This window comes from Falco punctatus (assembly GCF_963210335.1).
Source record: "Falco punctatus genome assembly, chromosome: 1".
NCBI classification, from domain to species: domain Eukaryota; kingdom Metazoa; phylum Chordata; class Aves; order Falconiformes; family Falconidae; genus Falco; species Falco punctatus.
In genome coordinates this window covers 123,616,116-123,637,863 of record NC_137580.1, presented here as the reverse complement: position 1 = coordinate 123,637,863, position 21,748 = coordinate 123,616,116, and the positions used below count along the sequence as shown (strand labels likewise).

At 42.4% G+C, this 21,748-nt stretch overlaps 1 protein-coding gene across 1 annotated transcript in view; it reads left to right on the top strand.

Moving 5' to 3' along the window:
* The window catches only part of PITPNC1 (phosphatidylinositol transfer protein cytoplasmic 1), an 87,445-nt gene extending 67,427 nt beyond the window's left edge, over nt 1-20,018 (top strand). The window contains exons 7-9 of the mRNA XM_080389177.1: nt 7,513-7,668; nt 8,652-8,715; nt 15,591-20,018. Of these exons, the coding sequence (XP_080245303.1) occupies nt 7,513-7,668; nt 8,652-8,715; nt 15,591-15,850 (480 nt within the window). The 3' untranslated portion in view covers nt 15,851-20,018. The remainder of the gene's footprint in view (nt 1-7,512; nt 7,669-8,651; nt 8,716-15,590) is intronic.
* Nucleotides 20,019-21,748: the final 1,730 nt, after the last annotated feature.

Here is a 21,748-nt window from a genome sequence, read left to right as displayed (position 1 = left end):
ATCTCAGTGTCTGCACTTTCGGAAATTGTAAACACGAAGGTAACAACTAGCTTTTCAGCTTTCCCTCCTATTTTTAATAGCCAACTATTAAGGAAAATTTCTATGGGATTACTCCTATGATATATAAAACCAGCCTCATGACAAGTAAGAAAAGGATTTCAGAGTCTTTGTGCTGTTATTTCAAAGACAAATCTAGATCCCAAGCAAAATGGAATTTTATATGGGTTTAAACAACAAAAATAGCCCAGCATCTGTTGTTTTTTCTGTACTGATGGATGATTTGTATGTTGGTTATCAAATTCTGTTTCAGAATTCATACAAAATATTACGAACACCTTAGCACTTAACTGTGTACACATCCTGTAATTGATACTGAATTAATAATAGTTGAATTCAGTATCTTCCAAAGTTTACAAACTATGCAGTTTTAATGCTAGTATATGATGAAGATGAAGCCAAATTCCCATTTCTGATGAGGCCTCTCGCATAATTTAGGGACTATAAAAAGAATTTTATTGTTTGTGAATGTAATTTCCATCTGTTTTCAATCAGAACGGCATAAAAAAGTAACTCTTATGTAAATGAGAAATGATCTGTTTTCCAAATAACAGTTTCAGAGATAACTAAAAACCATTTACTGTAAGCTTTTGAAAGGTATTTTAGTTATACAGATAACAGCAGTTTGGCTGCTTTTAGACTATCTAATCTGAATCGATGCTAAGTTTAAAGATTAAAAGTGAAGTACGATCCTCAGGATTTCAGAATTAGATCCCACAGGGTAAGTTCTGACTCCCGTCCGGAAAGATCAGTGAGAATGATTTTAACTTCAGGCATGTTAGTAATCTTAGTAATGGATCTTTCACATGCTTAAAATTAAGCAAGTTCCAGGATCAGCATACTTCGTGGCTTCTAGAAATGAGCTTTAAAATTCTTTTATATCCTAACAAAAGTGCACCCCTCTTCAATGAAAAATATCCTTCAGTTTTTAATAGCAAATTGCATTATTGGGTTGTATTACTGTATATTAGAGAGGTAGCTTAAATAATTTAAACCTTTCACTCCTGATTTCAACTGCTTGCACCTATGATCTAAAAAATGATCTTTTCAGTTGTCCTGATTTGAATGTTATAAACAGATCTATATTCTTTCTTCGATTGTAACTTCCATAATAATGATTCACACATAAAAATACAAAATGTATAAAACAGCTTCATATGTATACTATTCCATTTGAATTGCACAGCTCATTTTGACTTGTGCTGCTACTGCTGAGAGAGGAGAAGTGTTCCATGAAAATGCTGTGATGGCTGAAGGGAAGATGATTGAATTCAACTTTGTGCACGTCTGCTTTGTCTCTCCTTCTAAATATTAACTAAAATTGAAGAAAAAAAAATACAGTTAGCTGGAGGCTTAAGGAGAGCTGTTGTTTTATTGAGGGACACCTTAAAGGAACCTCTGCCCACATAATACCGAGTGATCTCTTGACCGGAATCATCCAAGTGATGTGAATTCCCTTAAGAATGGAGGGCTTATCTGTCGGTATATGCATGAGAGGACTTAAATCACCAAGTAAACAGTGAATGAGAAGACAGTTTTGTTAGCTGTTGCAAACACACGCAGTCCAATTGTGTCTCCCGTGGAGGTACACTGATTTCTGCTGGCAGAAGAGTTGCCCTTGTGGAAGGCTGGAGGAGCTATGACTGACTGCAGCCCTTCTGGCTGTCTCAGAACAGGTGACTTAATTTGAGCTTAATGACCATCTACAAACTTCATTGTGAAGTACCCACCAGAATACTTAGCAGTGCAGCCATATATTAAAGAAAGCTTTTTTTTACAGGCATGGACCTAAAACCCCTTAAACTTGTAAGAAGTTTATATGCCAGGTTCCAAATTGAGAAAGTTTGAATCTAGATCCAAGCTAACAAGTTTGCCTGTCTTTCCTAAGGAGTCACATACGTTTCCAGATCTGAACATACCTTTTTACATTGAATACTGAATTTTATATTTGTGTATGAAGAATGTACAAGCCTACAGGTAAGGGTAGTTGTGCATTTTGTGAAGTCATTTCCTTGCAACTTTACCATCAATGAATATGTATCACCAGCCATCGTGTATTCCCTAAATAGACATACGTATTTATCTGAATTATAGAAAAGAATAAAACGGAGCTATGCTGAAGAGCGAGGGCCTCAAGTGAATCATTCGCTGAAATGAAACATTTACTATGGATGTGAGCTACTGAGCAAAATGTTCTTTGTAAACATACTCAAGTTCTCAAAATTAACAGTGTCTCATTTCCTGTTTGTAACAAAGCAGTTGAGAGTCGGACAAATGGAATAAACTTTTTAAGTTACCTCCGAACAGAAAGACTTTGTGCAGCTGCTGCAGTTTTCTTCTTCAATTGCCGGCTTTTTTTACTTTTAACACAGCTGCACTGTAATAGGCCCAGCTTAGTACTGTCCAGGTGCTTTCAGAATAACAAAACCTCTATCCCATTACAGAGCCAGAAAATTATGGTAGTTGAAATAATACAGCTGCCTCAGCCCCCACACTGAACGTGTGCGACACGGCAGCACAGCAGTCTGGGACAGCGCACAGCAAAACCAGATGAAAATTGTCCTTTTCCTTACTAACTTGGGTTGTGAGCTCACGTAAAGGCTGGCAGGATTATCATATTTTAACATCTCAGTTATTAACACCCCAATATTTACACTCCTTAAAGTATTTAGCTCTTCCAGAAAATACATTTTAATGGAAATCCAAAAGAAGGAAAAAAAAAAATCCTTTAAAAAAATTCCTCCACATAAATGTCTATAGTAACATCTTTACATCAGCAAATCTTTCCAGAGCCCTAGCTATATAAGCTTAAATCCAAAACCTAGTAACTGCAGCTGATGGGGAAATGCCAGATCACATGTATTAAACCCGTGAAGGATTAATTCTGAAATTCAAGATCAAACAAAATGGTCTTCACCTTAAAGGAGGAAAAAAGCCTGACTGCACTTCAAAAGCATGGTGGTGGAATCTATTGCAATAGGACTCTAAAAAAAATGAATCCGTGCACCAAAAGGAAGGAAGGAGGAATCCATTTCTGGAAGATCTGAGCACCTTCCAGTAGGAGAATAGGATGCATGGCATAAGCACAAAGCTCTTTCACCTCTGGAGAGCGCATTCAGCTTGGGGATCTTTTTCCATGTGAAAATGGCTGAACAAGCAAGTAATTTTCAAGACAGACCGGTGACAAGGCTAACAAGATATTCCATGCAGGCTTCCAGTGTACAAACAAAGGGGGTGCTGCCAGCTGCGGAATAGTACGGCATCTTCAAAGCACGCCTGATACCATGGCAAAGCTAAGGGAAAGTGTGCCCGTTCGGATTCGGAAGTTTTCTCCAAGCAATGAACTTTTTTCAGTAAAATATTTCAGTAAAATTATTTCAGTAAAAATAACGTTTCGGAATGAAATCTGAAAAGGCTTTGCAACAACCCAGCGCTATGTCGTCAGCGTGTTGGTGTTTGCCTCCTGGTGGGGGGTGCAGTCCCACATCTGATGCCCATGACATCTGCAGTCCAGGAGGAAGGTTAAGTAAATAAATGCTAAATGCTAAATAATGGAATCTCCCATAATAAGCATGTTGAGACAGGAACCACCAGCCACGGCCGAAGTAAGAAACATGGGGAGAGTGCTGTGTTTGAAACCGTACCCATCACACTGTGGCTTTTATTTTACTTTCTTGTAATTTTACATTTTATTCTCAAATAAGCCCAGCTTATGGGTCAGGATGTTTCTGCTACGTTAGCAGAAGTGCTATTTTTAAATCACTCTGCACCTGGCAATAATGTATTGCAAACACAGAGTAGGTTTTGCTCCTCTGTAGCAAAAGGATTTGCCAGATGGGCTTTCCTAATAAATTGTGCCTGATAAAAGGACGAGAAGGTTATTTAAACAAAAAGATTTTAGCTATGCCATTACATTTAAAACAGATTGAGGATTTTGCCGGTAGATAAATTAAGGGGAAAATAGTGAATAGAGTCAGTATCCTTTGGATGACGGCTTCTCTAGAGAGGAAGGCGTGGGGTGGCTAAAAGCAAAAAATAAGGCACGTGCACAAAATTAATGATCTAAATAATAACATGAAACCAGGGTCAGACCAAAGATCAGCTCACCCAGTTTCTGGTCACTGACAGAAGCGTTTCAGAGGGGTGTGCCACAATTCCTGCCCGCAGAGCACGCTGCTTCGCCCCAGCCTGCTGTGCTGTGCAGATCGCCATGCCTTTCCCAGGGGAGCAGCACGAGGACGGCCGTGCTCTGGCAGAGGCAGGTGCTCCACGCTTCCTCCTGGGACCTGCAGGGATGGCAGCGTGGCCCTGAGTCTAATTTGTTCTGACAAACTTAATCAGTGAGCTACGGCATGAAAGTCAGGAGGAGAAGCAGTGTTGTGTCCCAGCGTAATTTCTGCTTGCATTTAATAGAAAATTATCATCCCTAGTTCCTGGGATTTGGGCTGGGTTTGTTTTTTTTTTTTGAGAAGGACCTTGTATGCCTGGATTGCAGAAAGGATTCCAGGCTGTGACTCAATCTGGCCATGTGAAGCATGAGTTAGGCACATAAAATCATTCTGGGTTGTGGCTTTCACGTCAAAGTTCTCCTTGGTTTCAGTGGGCTTTGGGGCAGATACTGAAAAGTGAAAAGCAAAAAATGAGCAGTTCTGGTCACACCAAAGGTGCCTCTGGCGTGGTGTGCTCCCCGTGGCTGTGGCCAACAGCAGAGGCCTAGGAAAAGCATAAATATATGCAAAATATAGAGTTAATATAGAGATTCTTCCCCTAAATACTTCCTTGTGTGAACCATAGCTCAAGCAATTGCTGAGCCAGAATGTGTGTCGGTCTAAACCAACGACTTTTTTAAAAACACTGGGGTTTTAGATCCAGGTAAAAAGCCCAGTGATGTTCGTTCTACTTAGGGTAAGGACTCCCCCTGTAAAACATCGATGCCCTTTGAAGTAATGGGCCAGAGATTAAACTCTCGAGTTCACTTTGCTTCACATTGCCTCGTGTCTTGCAGCCCACGACGCAGCTCGTGCGCAGGCTGAGTTTGAGCTCGCCTGAGCAAGCACTCAGTAAAATCTGTAATGCCTTCATCTTGCATACGGCCAGCTGGAAATCCATTCCTCTGAATTCTTGCTGTTCCCTGGCTTCCCTTCATCGCTCAACAGTTTTAGAGTATCAGTATGTGAGTGTTTTCAGAAAAGCAGGAATTTCCATGACAGCTACGAGACGTGTTGCCCAGCATTGCAAATCGTCGTGTCCTTCAAGGAAAATGGACACGATTAAGGGAAGCGAATGTGCCGTCTCTGGGTGCTCTTAAAGGAATTTGCAGCCAGGAGTGATGCCGTGGATTCACTGTATTGCAGTAGGTGGATTAATTGTGGGGCACCAGTTTCAGAACGATTTCCAGTATGAAACCCCTTGTCTGCTGGGTTAACTTCACAAAAATAAAACGGGCGAACATGGCTTTCACAGCATCCCGCGGGCTCGCGCCGTCTGAACGAGGCGCAAGTTTTTATGCATAACTGAGCAGGCAGGCAGGGTGGCTGTTCTTTATTTAATTTTCATTTATAAATTCTGAATACTTGATGCCGACTCAAATTCATTACGTTAAATCCCTTTGGACCAATGTGAAGTTAGTCCGTTACAGAGCTGGTTATCGCTGAAGGGATGTGAAATGTAACACTCAGGATTATTAAAGTGCGTATCTGCAACGCTTAATCAAGACAACGGCTCCATCACACTAGCACCGTAGGTGTATGTAAGAAACAGCAGACCCTTCCTTACAGGAAACTACTTTTCTTTGATTTTCCTTTTTAGAAATAATTACTTTACAGGGGAATATTTTTGCAGGAATGTTTGAAATCCTATTTTCTGTAATTATTTCTTCATTCATGGAACCATCTATTAGAATTTTACGTCTTTCTGAATATTGTATCTTAGTCCTTCCCTTTTTACTTTTTTTTTATATATATACTATTATTATGCTAATTGCTTCAGGCAGTGATCAGTTATAAAACAGCTCTTCCAGCCAGAAAATATCTAGATACATCTGAGGTCAAGCTTTATTGAGTGAGAAGATTGGCAGCATCATGTGGCTGTGCGTTGTGATATACAGTGGTACATAGCTCTGAGAGATGATGACGCTGAATTGTTTTTATGGTGATTTAACATTGAAACCTTATTATACTGAGAGCTTAAAGTTTCTATTTAGGAAAGAATGTGTCAGCAATAAAAGCAATGACTTTCACCGAGAAAGAAGACTGTCACCTCATTAGAGCTTTGTAGAGATGCTTTAATGACAGAGCTTCAGTTTATGGATAAAATCAGATGCCAAGTCAGGAGATACCTAAACAGTAGAAAAAAGGGATGCAGAATGGTATATAAGCTCTCACTTATGAAAGAAAATTAAGGTCAGATCAATTTTTGGGGTTTTTTTCCTCCTGATTTGTCTTCCATTTAGTGCATAATTTAAGTACGTACTTAATACATATTTAACTGCTTTCATAACAAAAAGATGGATTTAAAAGATCTTCCCAGATCTCAGCTGTGGGGAAGGCAACACAGATGAACACTGGTGGTTATTCTTGAAGACAGATTTTACAAGCTCCGCTGTGAATTTACTGAAACATTATTTTCAAGTTTAGAAAATCAGTTCTTAACTGCAAATTATTTCTATTTACAAGATGTAATTAGCAGTATTGGACATAAGGAGAAATGGAATTATACCAGTATGGAAAATAACACTTTGATAGATAAAACTGTATTTTGTACAGATAAAAGTAAATTTTAAAGATGAACTAACGTCCTTATTGCTTATTTGGTCTTGCTGTTGTAATTTCAAAACCAATTTATTTTATTTTACTCTTCGTAAAACAGAGACAGGGATGAAATTAGTGTTTTGACAATAACTCAGTTGTAACCAGAGCTGGCTACGTTGGAGGAGTTTCAGACTTAGCTGGTCACCTGCATATACAAGTTCACTTAAAATTGAAAATGGCATTATCAGGGTCATGTCAGTGTCCGTGTGTCAAAGCTCAAGCTGGACATGAGTTCAGGAAGACAGGCATGGGTAGAAAGTACGAGTAAGTCACGCTGAGGGAGTAGTGGAAAAGCAAGCTCTGAAGAAGTAATGTTTTTTCCAAAGGCCATAAATAACACTTGGAGTGCGCTGTATTGTAATGACTTGCAATAACGTATTTTCCTATAGCTGAAAACGCCCTCGATGCTCTGATTGTCAAAGCATATCCAAGAATATGCTGCTGTCGACTCACTGGCCATTGGATAAAAGACAGGATTGGATTTTGGTATATCCTTGTCCTTATTTAAGTCAATTTCGTATTACTTTTTCATGATCTTTATTAGCATGTTTTCATGTTTTATGTCTTATCAAAGCATTTACTTTAGCAAACTGGCAAACGGGACTTTCTCTCCTGCATTTCCCAGTATGTTTTCTTTGTTTTGCAGGATCCTAAATATTTCAAGTCACAGAAGACTGGGAGGGGCCAGTTAAAAGAAGGCTGGAGAGAGACCCATCAGCCGATTATGTGTTCCTACAAACTCGTGACTGTGAAATTTGAAGTCTGGGGACTTCAAACCAGAGTAGAGCAATTTGTACACAAGGTCAGTGAAACAGGAGCCGTTTCTTATCCTTCACATAAACAGAACTTGAGCACTACCCTGCGGAGGAATGTAACCGTGGCTGTGCAGAAGCTGGGGAGCTCAGCTGAATCAGCTCTCAGACCTCTCTCAAGGTCTGAAGGATCTGGAGCAGAGCCAAAGAGTTCATCTCTGGGTACAGACTTGACAAAGCCTGGAGCTGCTCATGTCTAAGGTTGAGAAACACTATCAATAATTTTATGGTAGAATCACAGAATGGTTTTGGGTTGGAGGGGACCATACAGATGACCTGGTTCCACCCCCTGCCCTGGGCAGGGACCCCTCCCACCAGCCCAGGTTGCCCCCAGCCCCGTCCAGCCTGGCCTGGGACACTGCCAGGGATGGGGCACCCACAGCTGCTCTGGGCAGCCTGTGCCGGTGCCCTGCCACCCTCACAGGGGAGAATTTCTTCCTAATATCTCGCCTAAATCTCCCCTCAATACTCTGATAAATATATGAGCTAAAGTATGAGTACACATGAGTACCGTACGTGTAGCAATGATGTGCAGAACTTCTTACAAACAGGTAGTGTGGAAGTTTTCCAGTCCATCTACCAAAATTAATTCATGAACAGTGTAACAGCCAAATCATAGTATTTTTCAGAGTATTGACTTTCCACACGTGTGAAAAACTTAACAAGGAAAAAGAAGAGTTCCAGAACATGTAATTGCCCAAAGATTAACGGGTTCTGTACACATTCCCAAATGGCTTCCCGTGCTCATCAAAGCCACGCTAATGTGATCCAGTGTTGGCGACAGATCCACTTCAGGTGGGAGGCCGGACTGCAAGACCTCCAGAGCCAGCGTGTCTGGCTCTCTAGCGCGTGTCTTTGTAGACACAAAACTGTCAGAATATTTTTCACTTTTAAGTCATGTAGAAAGGCAGCTGTGACTTTTCGAAAATGTTTTGTTGCTGCAGATGTATTTAACCTTTTCCTTGTTTTGCAGGTGGTCAGAGATATACTATTGATTGGTCACCGGCAGGCTTTTGCCTGGGTTGATGAGTGGTATGGTGAGTATTCTCCAAATCCAGCCCATTTAAAAGGGCTGGTGCAAAGCTTATGGCAGTTAACAACAGGTTTCCATTGATTTCATGGATCGTCAGGCCCTAGTGTAAGTTGTTCATGAAAGGGATGGAACAATGTTCAGTTTCTCTGGAACGCATGGAGCCCATTTACAGCAGGTTCTTCGTAACAAGAGTGGGCTGTGCTTTAGGCAGCCAGCAGGCAGCATACAGGGACACCTTTACATCCTGCACATCTTGGTGTATATGCATCAGTCCCGTCACCCTGCATTGTAGGCAGATAAAAGCTGCCCCTGCCGAGAGCCATCTATATGGAGAACTGCATGCAGGTCTGAATAAAGCTTCTTATTAAGACTGCATTGACGTGCAGTCACTTCCATACCACAAACTCTGATCCAGCACAGTTTCAGCTTTTTAGGAAAGTTTTAAGCTCTTAATATGGATTGCAGTAAAGAAAAGATGAAGCTCTTAATGTCCTTTCTGAAAAATAGATATAAATGTAAAGCCTACTGGGTCTGATTCAACAGCAGCTGCGTGCAAAAACTGTTCTGAATCCACGAACCAGCTGTAGGAATGGGCACTTTCAATAGTACAGAGTAATCTGAATATCAAACCAGCCGATTACAGTTTGTAAAATAAGCTCATGGGGTTTGTGCTTTTTACGTGTATTTTCAGAAAGATGTATCCATAATCATAGATACTTGTAGAGCAGATTCTAAGACGTTCCTGTAACATATAATAGGAATTTGGGAATATATTTAGAATGTTTGTTTAGACCCTCCTTAAGCTTCAGGAAACACTGTTTTGGGCATTTCGTGGATAAGAATGACACCTTCTTTCATCAAAACTCAGAAACGTGCTGCATTGCTTAGAAATAGTCAGTTAGCCCAGCTGGTGTGCACACATCTCCAGTGACTTCATAAACATGCATAATTTTACACTAGAATCTACACCAAAGTCATTGTGCTGTTTTTTCGAAAATACAGAAGAATTTGCTGTTGAAAACATAAAGTTCTAATACATGTAATACTGCATGAAAACCTTGTGCTGTAATGATCATCAAAATACTGAAATCTCCTAAAAATATCTTCTATTTCGGGATAGCCATGAACTAGTAAGCAAGTTTTGTATCCAGGTAGAAAGATTTCTTAAGCAATACTGGGGGGGGGGAGTATTTTAGATATTTTTTTTTTCTACCTGAAATATAACCACCTGACATTTTTCCTGTACAAAGTCAGGGAAACTGATAACTTTACACAAAGCAGCCTGACTTCATGTAATAAATAAGCCCATGAATTTGCCCCAAATCTACACAAAATATTTGTAAAAGTGAGGCATAAAGACATGTTCCTGGGAAGCAAAGAGTCATCTGCACTTCAGCAGAGTTATTGAAGTCATTAACAAGTGAGGAGTCGTAAAGTTGAACATATGGAATAGGTTTAGCCCAAAAACATTTAACTACAGATTTTCTCAACTTAACACTGAATCCACAGTCAAAAATATTCTTTCCACAAATACTGTGATACACAATTATCTTGTGAATTTTTACTGTCACAGTGAGTCTTTTTAGTAAATAATGTAGTGTACTTTTAGAACTTAATTGTCAGGCGAAGTACAAAACCTAAAAAATCTGGGCTTACTAAAATAGATATGAGTAAAGGCTAAATATATATCAAGATTTATAAAAAAAGAAAGTACGGAAAGGTAGTTTGGGTGACTCTGTGCTGTCTGCAGCCCTTATGCCGCTGCGTTGTTCTGAAGTACAACAGTTGGTAAGACTTGCTGGCTAGAAACCAAGTATGTCATTATCCAAAACGAGTGAGATCTAATTTGTATTTATCCATTTCAGTTTAATACATATGATCCGTAAAACTGTCGTGGTACTGCTCTTAACATGCTTATTATGTGTGTAGGGAGGGTTTTTCAAAAGTATAATTTTTAAAGCATCTGTGTGCCTTCACTGTGTCTCTTACCATCTTTTAAAATAAAATTTTAACAAAGACTTGGAGATGATGTTAGTCAGCTAAACTGGATTGAATAATCAGTGTGATAAAATTGAGTATCAATCAGTTACGTTATGGATCTTACTGACTGATTACTGTTACTGATACTGTAAGTATGAATGTGTCTTGTCATTAAATTTACTAAACTGTATTTAGCTTTATTATAAGAAAATCTATTTTCACCGCGTTATTTACTAATAAAGAGCATGTTCTCTGCTTGGCACAGTGCATCCTTAGCATGTGATTGACATGGCTTATGAGCTTATTTTTCATTTCAGATAACACTAAAAGCAAAAGACTAAGAGAGTATGAGTTAGTGGTGTTCCATGTTTCCTTTTGATCAGAATTTTAGACTGCATTTCATTTTCACTGATGTAGTGCTACATTGTACTACGAATCATGGAATCATTGAGGTTGGGAAAGACCTGTAAGATCGTCAAGTCCAACCATTAACCCAGCACTGCCGAGGCCACCGCTGACCCATGTCCCTACGTGCCACATTTACACAGCTTTTAAATCCCCCCAGGGGTCGTGAGTCCACCACCTCCCTGGGCAGCCTGTTCCGGTGCTGGACAACCCTTTTGGCAAAGGAATTTTTCCCAATATATCTTTTTCTTAAAAGCTGTCTCGTAAAATGCCGCAATAGCCTCGTATCAAATAACGAGGAGTGGTGTGATACAAGAATTTGCAAATCCAAGTGGCACGTAATAAACTGGAGAAAAACAGTAGCCTCAAGAACAAAAGCACAGTGTACGTTACCAAAAGGGGTAATACATCTGCAAGTATACTGTGCTAATAAAACGCTACTTAAGTTTTATGAGTAAAAAGTTGATGGCTGCTGTCATGAAGCTCTGAAGTTACCAAACCATTGTAAAGAACAGACCAAAATTCTGACAGATTTATGTTCCCTTACACCTTGCTCTCCAGTAGATTTATTGAAAGCATGGGAATACTCAGAAGAGTAAGATCACAAGTCAGTTAATTGGATGCTTTATGTTTTTACTGGAAGTGTGGTTTATGACAAATCTTTCTAAAATCTGTAATAAACGCTTGGAGTTAACTAGCAGGCACCTACCAGATTACGCAGTCGTTTGACAACATCAGGCATGTCTAGACAGTGACAAATGATCCCGCTGGTAGAATCAGCCTGATTTATAGACTATTTCTAATTCTTATAATTCATTAATTTGCTTGAGGCTACAAAACTGTTAACATAGTCACGATTAATTCACTTACCAGTATAATTAAGTGTTAGTTTCTGGAATCTAAGCTGATGTGTGCTCTAACAGTAAAAATGTTTGCTGGTTATGAGATGTACTATGCAAAGATAACGTAAAATCTTTTTGAAAGTGCCTGGAAAGGTAAGTAAATATTTATATTTCTATATCTATCTTTTATTCCAAGGGATCTTCTAAAATCTTTTTAGAAGATCGTGGCCTTTGCCAAGTCCTGCACTTCAGTACTTTTTGCCTACCTTATGTCACACGGATACTCCTAAACAATTTCCACTCCTTCCTGTTCTCTGACTCCCTTTGACTTAACCTTCTTACACCTTCCTTGGCTGACACAACTACCTTTATGAGTCAGTTTTCATAAAGCTAGTTGCTCCGTGCTTTTTTTTAAATCCTTTTTTGGCTTCTGCTGAAAGACTATGTGTTCCTAGAATCTTCTCCTTAAAAAGAAAAAAAAAAAAAATGAAGTTTGCACTGAATCAATGGAAAATGCCAACAATTTTGAACTTTTTACAGATATGACTATGGATGATGTTCGAGAATACGAGAAAAATATGCATGAAAAAACCAACATTAAAGTTTGCAACCAACATTCATCTACTGTGGATGAAATAGAGAGCCATGCCAAAGCAAGAGTATGTCAATTTTTAACACATATTGCCATCCTCAGCTAATAGACCTGCACAGATCAGCGAAGAGCAACTGACTGATCTTGCTGGCCAGTCAGTGGAATTTTTTGGAGGTTTTGGTTCCGTAGGAACAGAATCTTTCTCCGTGAAGTGTGATCCTGCCTTTCATTTGCACTGTAAACTGCCACTGATGTAAGAAAGGGTGGGGATGAGCTCACGTACAACTCCTCGTCTTCCAGGAAAACACAATTCTCAAATTTCAGTTGGATGCATAAAGAGGAAGTTAAAGAGGAGTTTTACTTTCTATTATTTCAGTAGTTTAAAAATGCAGGAGTTCAGAGTGCTTCAGTCAAAAAGCCAGGAACGTGGGGAGTGGAAAATTTCTATGGGACTGGTAGAATTGTTTGCTTCACCAGGAAAAAAAAAAAAAGCTCATTAATGAGTCTCTCTTTTCGAACTAATTCTGATGTTGTCATTGAATAGTTACCAACAAGGTGAGAAACTTTCGGAAGTATGTGACAGCAGCTTGTGGAGAAGGGTGGTCTTCTGCGTAGGTTCTTTGATTCAGATTCTGGAAATTTCATAATGTATTTAAGTTCCTAATTTGGGCACCTCAAGTAGAGGGTTTTTCTAATATATTTCTATTAGAAATAATCATTTTCTAATAAATCTATTAGAAATAATTTCTAAAATCAGAAATTATTACTCCCTGCAAATAGAAAAGAAGCAGTGATATTTGCTTTCGAAATGGTTTTATTCCTTTATTTCTACTAGTTGCACCGTAGAACTGGGTGATGGTTTCACTCACGTCGTGAGTGTGGGGCAAAGCCTGCAGGGCTCCAAGTCTTTCCTTCGTTCTTACTCCACAAAAATTGCCACCAGCAATTTGTTGGCGAAGTAATAACCAGGGGAGGTAATTCTTGTGTTTGTGATGCTGTAGCTCCACTGGCATCAAGGTTACTCCTGAGCTGAGCAGTAAATCGCGAATCAGTTCTGAACATGGCTCTGAGATTAAGGATTTTGCTTTGAATGAAGCCTGCCATCCTTAGTTCCCATGTGGAAAAATCACCTTTGAGGTCAGAACAGAATTTGTCATAAATGAAAAAAAAAAATTAAAAAATGAAAAAACGTCTGAGCTTTCTTAGCTCAGGGCAAGGACTTGTTTTACTTGACCGTATTGCAGACCACAAGGGAATTTAAAGCAAATATGAGCTAAAAAACAGAAGGCAACTGAAGGGACAGTAAGTATTTCGTGTCTGAATTTAAAATGAACAGTCACTTAGCAAGACTTTATCAACCTTCATTTCAATGGCCAGGAAGCTGAGAAATCTTTCTGTCCTCTTTCACTTTCATTTATCCGAGACAGCTTTTGTTTGGGGCAGTACAGAAGCCCTGGGTCGAAATCAGCTGAATAAATGCAGGGGCGCCCTTCGGAGTCCGGGGGCTTCTCAGCCCTTCGGGTTTGGGAACACCGCGCACACGGGTGCAGGGGGTGAAACAAGATGTAAATCAGCAGGACAGGCTCGGATCTATCTCCAGCACGAGTAGGTACAGTTCTTCAGGGACCATCTGTTTATTTCTGCCACTTACCTCAGATTTGAAAGCAGCGCAGTCCTCGCTCCTAATAACCTGCAATGTGGGCTGGAAAGGTCCCGGGAATGTCGTCTGCAGGGAAGGGAGAAGGCAGCTGGCAACATGCGGGCTCTTGTTTATTTAAAATGGTTTGTAATGCAACATAAAGCTTCTACATCACGTTTGCAGCCAAGGCTACAGCTGCATACAGCTGGGTAATCTTAAAAAGTATGGATGTATGGAAAGCGTAGGATTTTGTCACGCACACGGTACGCACCATTGCCAGTCCCGTGTCTCAGGCGCCCAAATATGCGAGAATTTTAAATCGATTAAAATGCTAGTGTCTTTATTTCTGCGGGGGGGGGGGTTGAGCTTTCAGAGCTGAAAGAATCTATAAAACAGCGTAATGAAATACTTCACGTTTGCAGATTTAACGTGATGTTTAGTGAAAGCCATAAAATTTGTTCCAGTTGGCTCAGTGGGCATCTTCCAGGCAACGCAGACGTGAAGTAGCAGGTTTCAGCAGAGTCTTGCTGATTTTTTGCTCGGTTTGCCGTGTGTAGCAGATGTCAGTCATTTGGGATTTATCCGGAAAAGTTTTGCAGGGCTGAGCTCGGACCACGGGAGGCTGGGCTCGCTCTGCCCTCTCGTGGGTTCCCGCAGCACTGTGGCACGCACACGGGCCGCTGCTGTGGACCAGTTTCCCATTGCAAAGTGGCTTCTACCTCTCAGCCTCTGTTTTGCAGGGAATTAAGCTGTGGATTTGTCAGTTGGCCAGAAATGTTTTCAGTACGGATTCTGGATGGGAAAGCTGAAAAGCATGTTGTGGCTTTCTCCAGCAAGAGGGGGAGCTTGGGGATTTGGCAGTGAAAAGCAAAACGGCCTCAGTCCGTGCGTGCAGGCGCATCGTGCGATGGGAGCTGTGCAGGGGGGAGAGAGAATTTATCATCCCTTGGTAATTACAGTAGATGAACAAAGCGATGACAGCCAGCCCTTTACCCGGTCATGCTTATCATCTCAGTGAAAGAAACAAACCCCCTATCAGTTTTATTTGGTTTCAAGTCCTGAAAAAGTCGACTTGCTGACTGTGTATCTAAATGTATTCTTTAATTGCCTGTGAAATAGCTTGATTTTTCCAGCAATTACAGAGGTAGCAATCTTTATTCCGTTCAGACACAGGTAGAAGAACCATTAGTACATGATTAATGTACTTAACTTCATTTCCTTTATGTTGGCCACATTGTACTCCCATCAATGCATTACAATAGGAAGGCATTCACGTGGAGAATCACTTAATGATATGCATGATAAGCAATCATTCCTTGATTTATAATTTGGATGGAAGTAGTTTAACTGAGTTAATGAAATGATAATTTGAAATTATTCTAACATGCCTTTTATCTTTCTTTCTTTCCTTCTTGCCGAAGACATGACAATGGATCAAGTTCGAGAGTTTGAAAGAGCCACTCAGGAAGCTACCAACAAGAAGATCGGCGTCTTCCCACCTGCAATATCTATCGCTAACATTTCCATGCCTTCTTCAACCCGCAGTGCTCCATCTAGTGCTCCGTCAACTCCTCTCTCCACAGATGCTCCTGAATTCCTAACGGTTCCCAAAGACCGGCCTCGGAAAACGTCTGCTCCAGAAACTCTCACTCTTCCAGATCCAGCGAAAAAAACCCTTTGAATTAACCCAGCATGTTTCCTCCTGATAAGCCATGTCTACCACAGCAAGACTGATGTAACTTAATTTCTACAAAGGTCATGGTGGTTTGTTGGTTGGTCGTTTTTTTTTTTTTTTTTTTCCTCTTAAAATAATCTTACTGGTGTGGAAAGATTACTTCTTTCCTCAGAACTGATCCTTAAAACCTTCAGAGAAGTGCATGCAAGAGAATGTAGTTTATATACTCCTAAAGTAGTGTTTCAAGCCATCTTACTGACATACGGTGAAATAGTCTGAGGGGAACCCTAAAAAACCATAAATCATCCTGTAGCGGTACCCTACCTACAAATCCTCATCTAGGTCATAGCATTTATAATTAGGAGTAAGTATTTAGTAAAGCTGCCAAGGACTTCTGAGGCAAATCAGTGCCAACTAAAATGCAGGGTTAACAGGAAAAAACCCTCCCGTTTTCTTCTTTTATAGCGGATTTTAAAAGCCTTCCTACTCTCAGGCTTCTCCTGTGTATTCGTAAACCTTTGACCTGTAACTCATTGCACTCGAACACCAACAGCAATCGCTCAGACTTGCAGTTCGCTTAATATGACTCAGGATTTGGGGCCTTAGCTAACAAACGCAAAACTTTTCAAACCTAAAATACCGCTGTATCGAAGCCCCGATTGTAATTAATTATACTGACTTTGAGGCCATTGAACTATTTCTACCTTGCACAGAATTTGTAAAAGAAACCACCTGTTTGTTGTAAATAATGTATTTTAATAGCTCTCCCCTGTCCTTTTTGTGGTCTCCGAAGCCCGTATTGGTGTTCATCGGTGGTGTTCCTTGTGTAAGATTGAAAAAAAAGCAGCTAAATTGAGCCAGTTGAGAAGCAAAACCAATGAATTCTGTCTTTTCCTCGCTGGAAGAAGAGTGGTAGTTACGCTGTAGGATCTTGAATGTAAAGGAAAGAGAATATCAGGCTCTTTTTTTCTTTCCCGCCTCCCGTCTTTCCCAAACAGCACGTTCCCAAAAGCTGGTCCCAGGCTTTGCCGTCGTCCCAGGAAGGGGTGAGCAAACCTGGTGACTTTAGGAAGCAAGGGAATGGTGGGGCTGCGCGGTCCGTGGAGGGCGGCGCTAAGGGAACAGAAGCTCTTCGATCTCAGGAATTAAAGTGCAGAAAAGGATGTTTCCCGGTAGGGAAGTGTAGACTGGAAGGAGGAGAAAAAGAAATGGCAGAAGCGGTTTCTTCCTTCCTTCTCAAAACGGAAGCTCGGTGAGAAACGTCCCCCGCTGCCCCCACCTGGGGTGCGCTGCCCGTCACACAGGTGGGCGCTGCCGGGACCTGCGGGTGCTGCAGGGGGTGTTCAATAATCCACCGCTCAGTCCCCAGGGAGCGACAGCCGTGACCTGACGCAAGAGCAAAGCGGGTGAAATTTTGCACCACCGGTGGGGCGTTAGGTGGATGGTAAAAAAGAGGGTCCCCCAGAGCTGAACGGGGGTCGGATGTGGAACGCTCCGTTTGGGGGTGGCCTTTTACCTGGGCGGGACGTTCGTGCCGTCTTCTCAGCACCACGCTGGGACCTGCTGGCTGAAATGCACTGAACTTCTCGATGGCTGTAGATCCAGTAGGAGTTACCTTGAATGTGCGGTATTTATAGAGTAGTTTTAGTAGCAGGAGAAGTAATTCCACTGCCAGCCTGCACTGAAAACAAGTGTATATTTGTTTGATAGTTAAAATCCTGTAGCTAGCAAAATCCTGCGGCTCTTTGTAGGGTAGCTGTGGTCTGACTTCATGCGTCCCCCCCCTTACCGTCCATGTTTTGCTTTGCTTTGCTTCTCAGAGCTAGTAATTCTGTGTGATTAGTAAACCAATGGGTAACGATTTATTTGTTTGAAAAGAAGCCGCTGTAACGATGCAAACAAAACTTGCCTACACTAGTTTATGATTTCAGCTTAAAAAGTGTGCGGATTGTATATTCATGATTATAACTGGTCTGCTCTTTTAATTATTATTGTTTGTTTAGTTGCACGATTGGAACATCGGAAGAGAAGGGAAACCTTTGAAAACATGAAGCATTGTTTGGTGGGGTTTTAATTTCCTGAATTTGACCTATATAGGAATAGTGGAGGTCTGCTCCCCCTGACGTCTGGTTTTCAGTGACTGTCGTCTTTGTCAAGGCAGAATTTGCTCAGCTCCAGTCACAGTGTCCTTGTGCTTACACATTACTGTTTCTAGATAAGTTCTGGCATCTGCATCTGACAGGGATTATTAGATCAAAGCAGTCCTGCCTTTACTTACATTTAACCGATTGATTTCCAATCCCACGTGGATACAGTGATTATCATATTAGGTGGCTTTGGGGACAAGGCATGTGTGACAATTACTAACAGACCTGAATAGGGCACATCTTAATAGCTGCGTGACAGAGATGTAGGAGAAAGACACTGATCACATCATGATAAAAATGACAGACTGTTCCGTGTCCCGTCTGCCGGTGCTGCTGCTGCCACCCTGCCACCCAGCAGGGCTGTTCTCCAGGAGCACCGGGTTTGCTGGAACAGCCGGAGTTCCCCGTTGGCCACAACAAGGATCAGTCACGTTGCCCCCGCGTTGCTTGCTGATGAAGGCAGATAAAAAGATGGGTGATGTTTCATTGCTTTGGGTCAGAGATGCCCCAGGCTTGTCATTGCCTTTGTCAGTAACCCTCTGCTGTGTTCAGCTTGGCTTTCCCCTCTGCTCAGTACCATGTAGTCAATGTCATCTGTAAATACCTTTTTCTGTTTGGTTGGGGTTTGTTTGTTTTCTAAGTAGGATAACTTTCTAGAATATTCCCAGCAAATGCTCAGAAGCACACGGAATTAAATGAAAAGCAAGGTCTGAACACTTCAGCATAACATCTCGAGGCAAAGGGGTCGGTTTCATTACCGATTTTTTTCACAGTGCTTTCTGTTGTGTTTTCAAACATGTTTATGAGGAGAAAAATAGAGAGCTATTTGCAGGTGTTCATCACTTCTTTTGCAAAAATAAATGCTGTGATCGTTCAGTGGGTGCATCTTTAGAGCCTGGTGCTGTGCAGCAAAGCTGAACAGGCACAGTAGCTGTGTTCCTGTTCTCTGCCACAGCGGCTGAAGGATTGCACGATCCAGCTCTGCTGGGGCTTGGCAAGGAGCTTTTCATCAAGGAGAATACAGTTCAGAGCAAAGAACACAATTAGTTTCTTTGTGTTTCTATTGAAACTTCTTCCCAGCTTTGCTTGTACATTTATGTATTTCGTATAGAACAATCATTACAAAATAACTGGCAATTCATTGCAGTCTTTAGGAGGGGACGTCTCCCAATAAATTAAAAAAGGGAGGTATCCATAAAGACTATGAGGAGCAGCACATTCCTGAAACACATACTGAATAGGATTTCTTATGAATGTAATGGTTAATTTTGTAAATGACTGGATAAATCCTGTGAAAATAAACTATTTGACCTTATTCTTTGGCTTTTTTGATTATTCTGGAAGGTGATTTTGTGACATCTAGTAGCCAATTTGCATTAATTGCTGCTGTAGAGATTTTGAAATGGAAATACTTGTTCCTTGAATTTTAGTTTGTAACAAGACCGCTGTATTTTGTTCAAACTGCTTTGAAGCTTGCTGCACTATAACTTCAAAACAATGTGCTCTCATTTGAAATAAGCCAAATGTATATGCTTTACACGAGTTAGTGAGTGCGGTGAGAGAGAATTCATCATCTTGTCAATAGGAGCTTTTCTGTTCTCACTGTTTGGACTTGGGTTTTTATGTGCAAGTTAAAATTGCTATAGAAGTCTAACAACGTTTTGCTTTAAATGAAGAGCATGGTCATTGAATTACTATCTCCTGTAGTTTCGTGGCATCACTAAAACAGGTTTCATTGGTTTATTTCATTTCTGTGATAATTCCATGTGACCCTGAATGTCCAGTAACTCATTTCTTTAGAGCAACGGTGGCTGCTTTAGGCAACGCATCACCACCACCAAAGGAGGACCAAGTCTGGAAATGCTCTGCACCTTAAACGATGCAAGGCTCAGCAGGAGAATTCGATTGTCATATTCCTCATTCATATCACTTAGTTTCTGATTTTTTCTGAGTTATTTATTATTTTTAATATTGTATTTTCCCTCTCATTTTGTTGTAAATAAACTACCAACAATTATTCTTTACAACTGTGGCTATTTTCTTTGCCTAGGTCTCCATTAACAAATCTATGGATGTATATAACTACAACATATCTAGATAACGTATCAATGGAACATATCCGTGAACATTTCTACCCCCAGCTCTGCAAGTCACTTCATTAAAAGTAAATACCACAAAGAATTGCCCTTGTAAGGAAAATTTAAACCCTTTACAACAATTACTGGAGTTTTGTTGTGCCTCAGCTTTTAAACGAGTTTCTTAAGGCCAGTGCCTCCTTGGTCTGGGGCCGGCCCATTGATTTGTAAATGGCCATTTGGTTGACAAGGAGGTTTTTCCTTAGGAAATGTAATTTTCTACGCAGGATTTGGTGGCCCAGTGTTGTAAAGACTGGAAAAGAGAGCACTTAAAACCTCTCAGACTTGTCTACGAGTCAGTTAATTTTGGTCAGCAGAAATTGCCCATGTACAAGGACTCCTTTAGGTGGTTCAGCAGCGGCTGACTCCCCCGGACAGCTTTCTCTGCCCGGGGAGCAGCTGTCTCCGTTCAGCTCAGAAACGCTTCACAACAGCACGGGCCAGACACCAGGAACTGGGATGGGCCTGGAGATGGTGGTGGCTCCTGGGTGGCTTCGCCGCTGGGGTGGCCATGGGCTCTGCGGGCTGCGGGACCCCGGCCCGGGGCTCTGCCACCGGCGTGAGGCCATGGCTGCCCTCTGCCAGGGGGACACGGCTGGAGCCTGGTGTGACAGCGCTGCCACGGCCTGTCCCCAGCCCCTGCGTGTCCCCAGCCCCTGCTACGGTGTGTCCCCAGCCCTTGTGTGTCCCCGGCCCTTGCGTGTCCCCAGCCCTTGCCATGGTGTGTCCCCAGCCCTTGTGTGTCCCCGGCCCTTGCGTGTCCCCAGCCCTTGCCATGGTGTGTCCCCAGCCCTTGTGTGTCCCCGGCCCTTGCGTGTCCCCAGCCCTTGCCATGGTGTGTCCCCAGCCCCTGCCATGGCCTGTCCCCAGCCCCTGCGTGTCCCCAGCCGCTGGCAGGGCAGGCTGGTGACTCGCATCGCCTCGGTGCTGTTTACAGCTCGGGCCCGTGTTACAGTCCCACACCACCGACATGTGAATATACGTGACACCCGTGAAACCCCCGCACCAGACCCCGCCGCTGGGAAAACCGCAGGAGCGGGCCCTGGCTGAGGGCAGGCATCCACCCTTCCTCCCTCGTGAAAACGGCACGTCTCAGCAGGCGGGAATACATTTCATTACAGCAGTCTTAAGACCAACGGTGCTTGGCGGTGCAGAGCCCGAACCGCAGCAGCCCTGCTCCGAGGCCCCGCCGCTGCCCCGCCCCCAACGGCGGCTCCTGGCGGCCCTGGGCACGACCCGACTAACACCGTGCGCGAAACACACGGCAAACAGCGGAATAAAGGGAATCCCACATGCCGCTGGTTGTCCGGCCGCGCAGCGGCGTTCGGCGACACGGGCGGCTCCTCTTTATTCCACCGTAGTTAAAATACTCAGGACGCGTCGCGGTTTTGTGCGCTTTGCAAACGCCGGCTGGCGAAGCCTCCCCCCCCCGAGGGACCACGGGGCCCGATTCGGCAGGGCGGTGCCGTACGACAGCGGCGCACCAAGTCGCGACACACAGCGCCCCTCCCGTGGGCACGCCCGCACCCACCGCCCGCGGAGCCCGGAAACCGCCGAGCGGCCTCGGCCATTTCCGCCGCTCCCCGGGGGGCGGCGCATGCGCGCTGTGCCCCGCCGGGAGC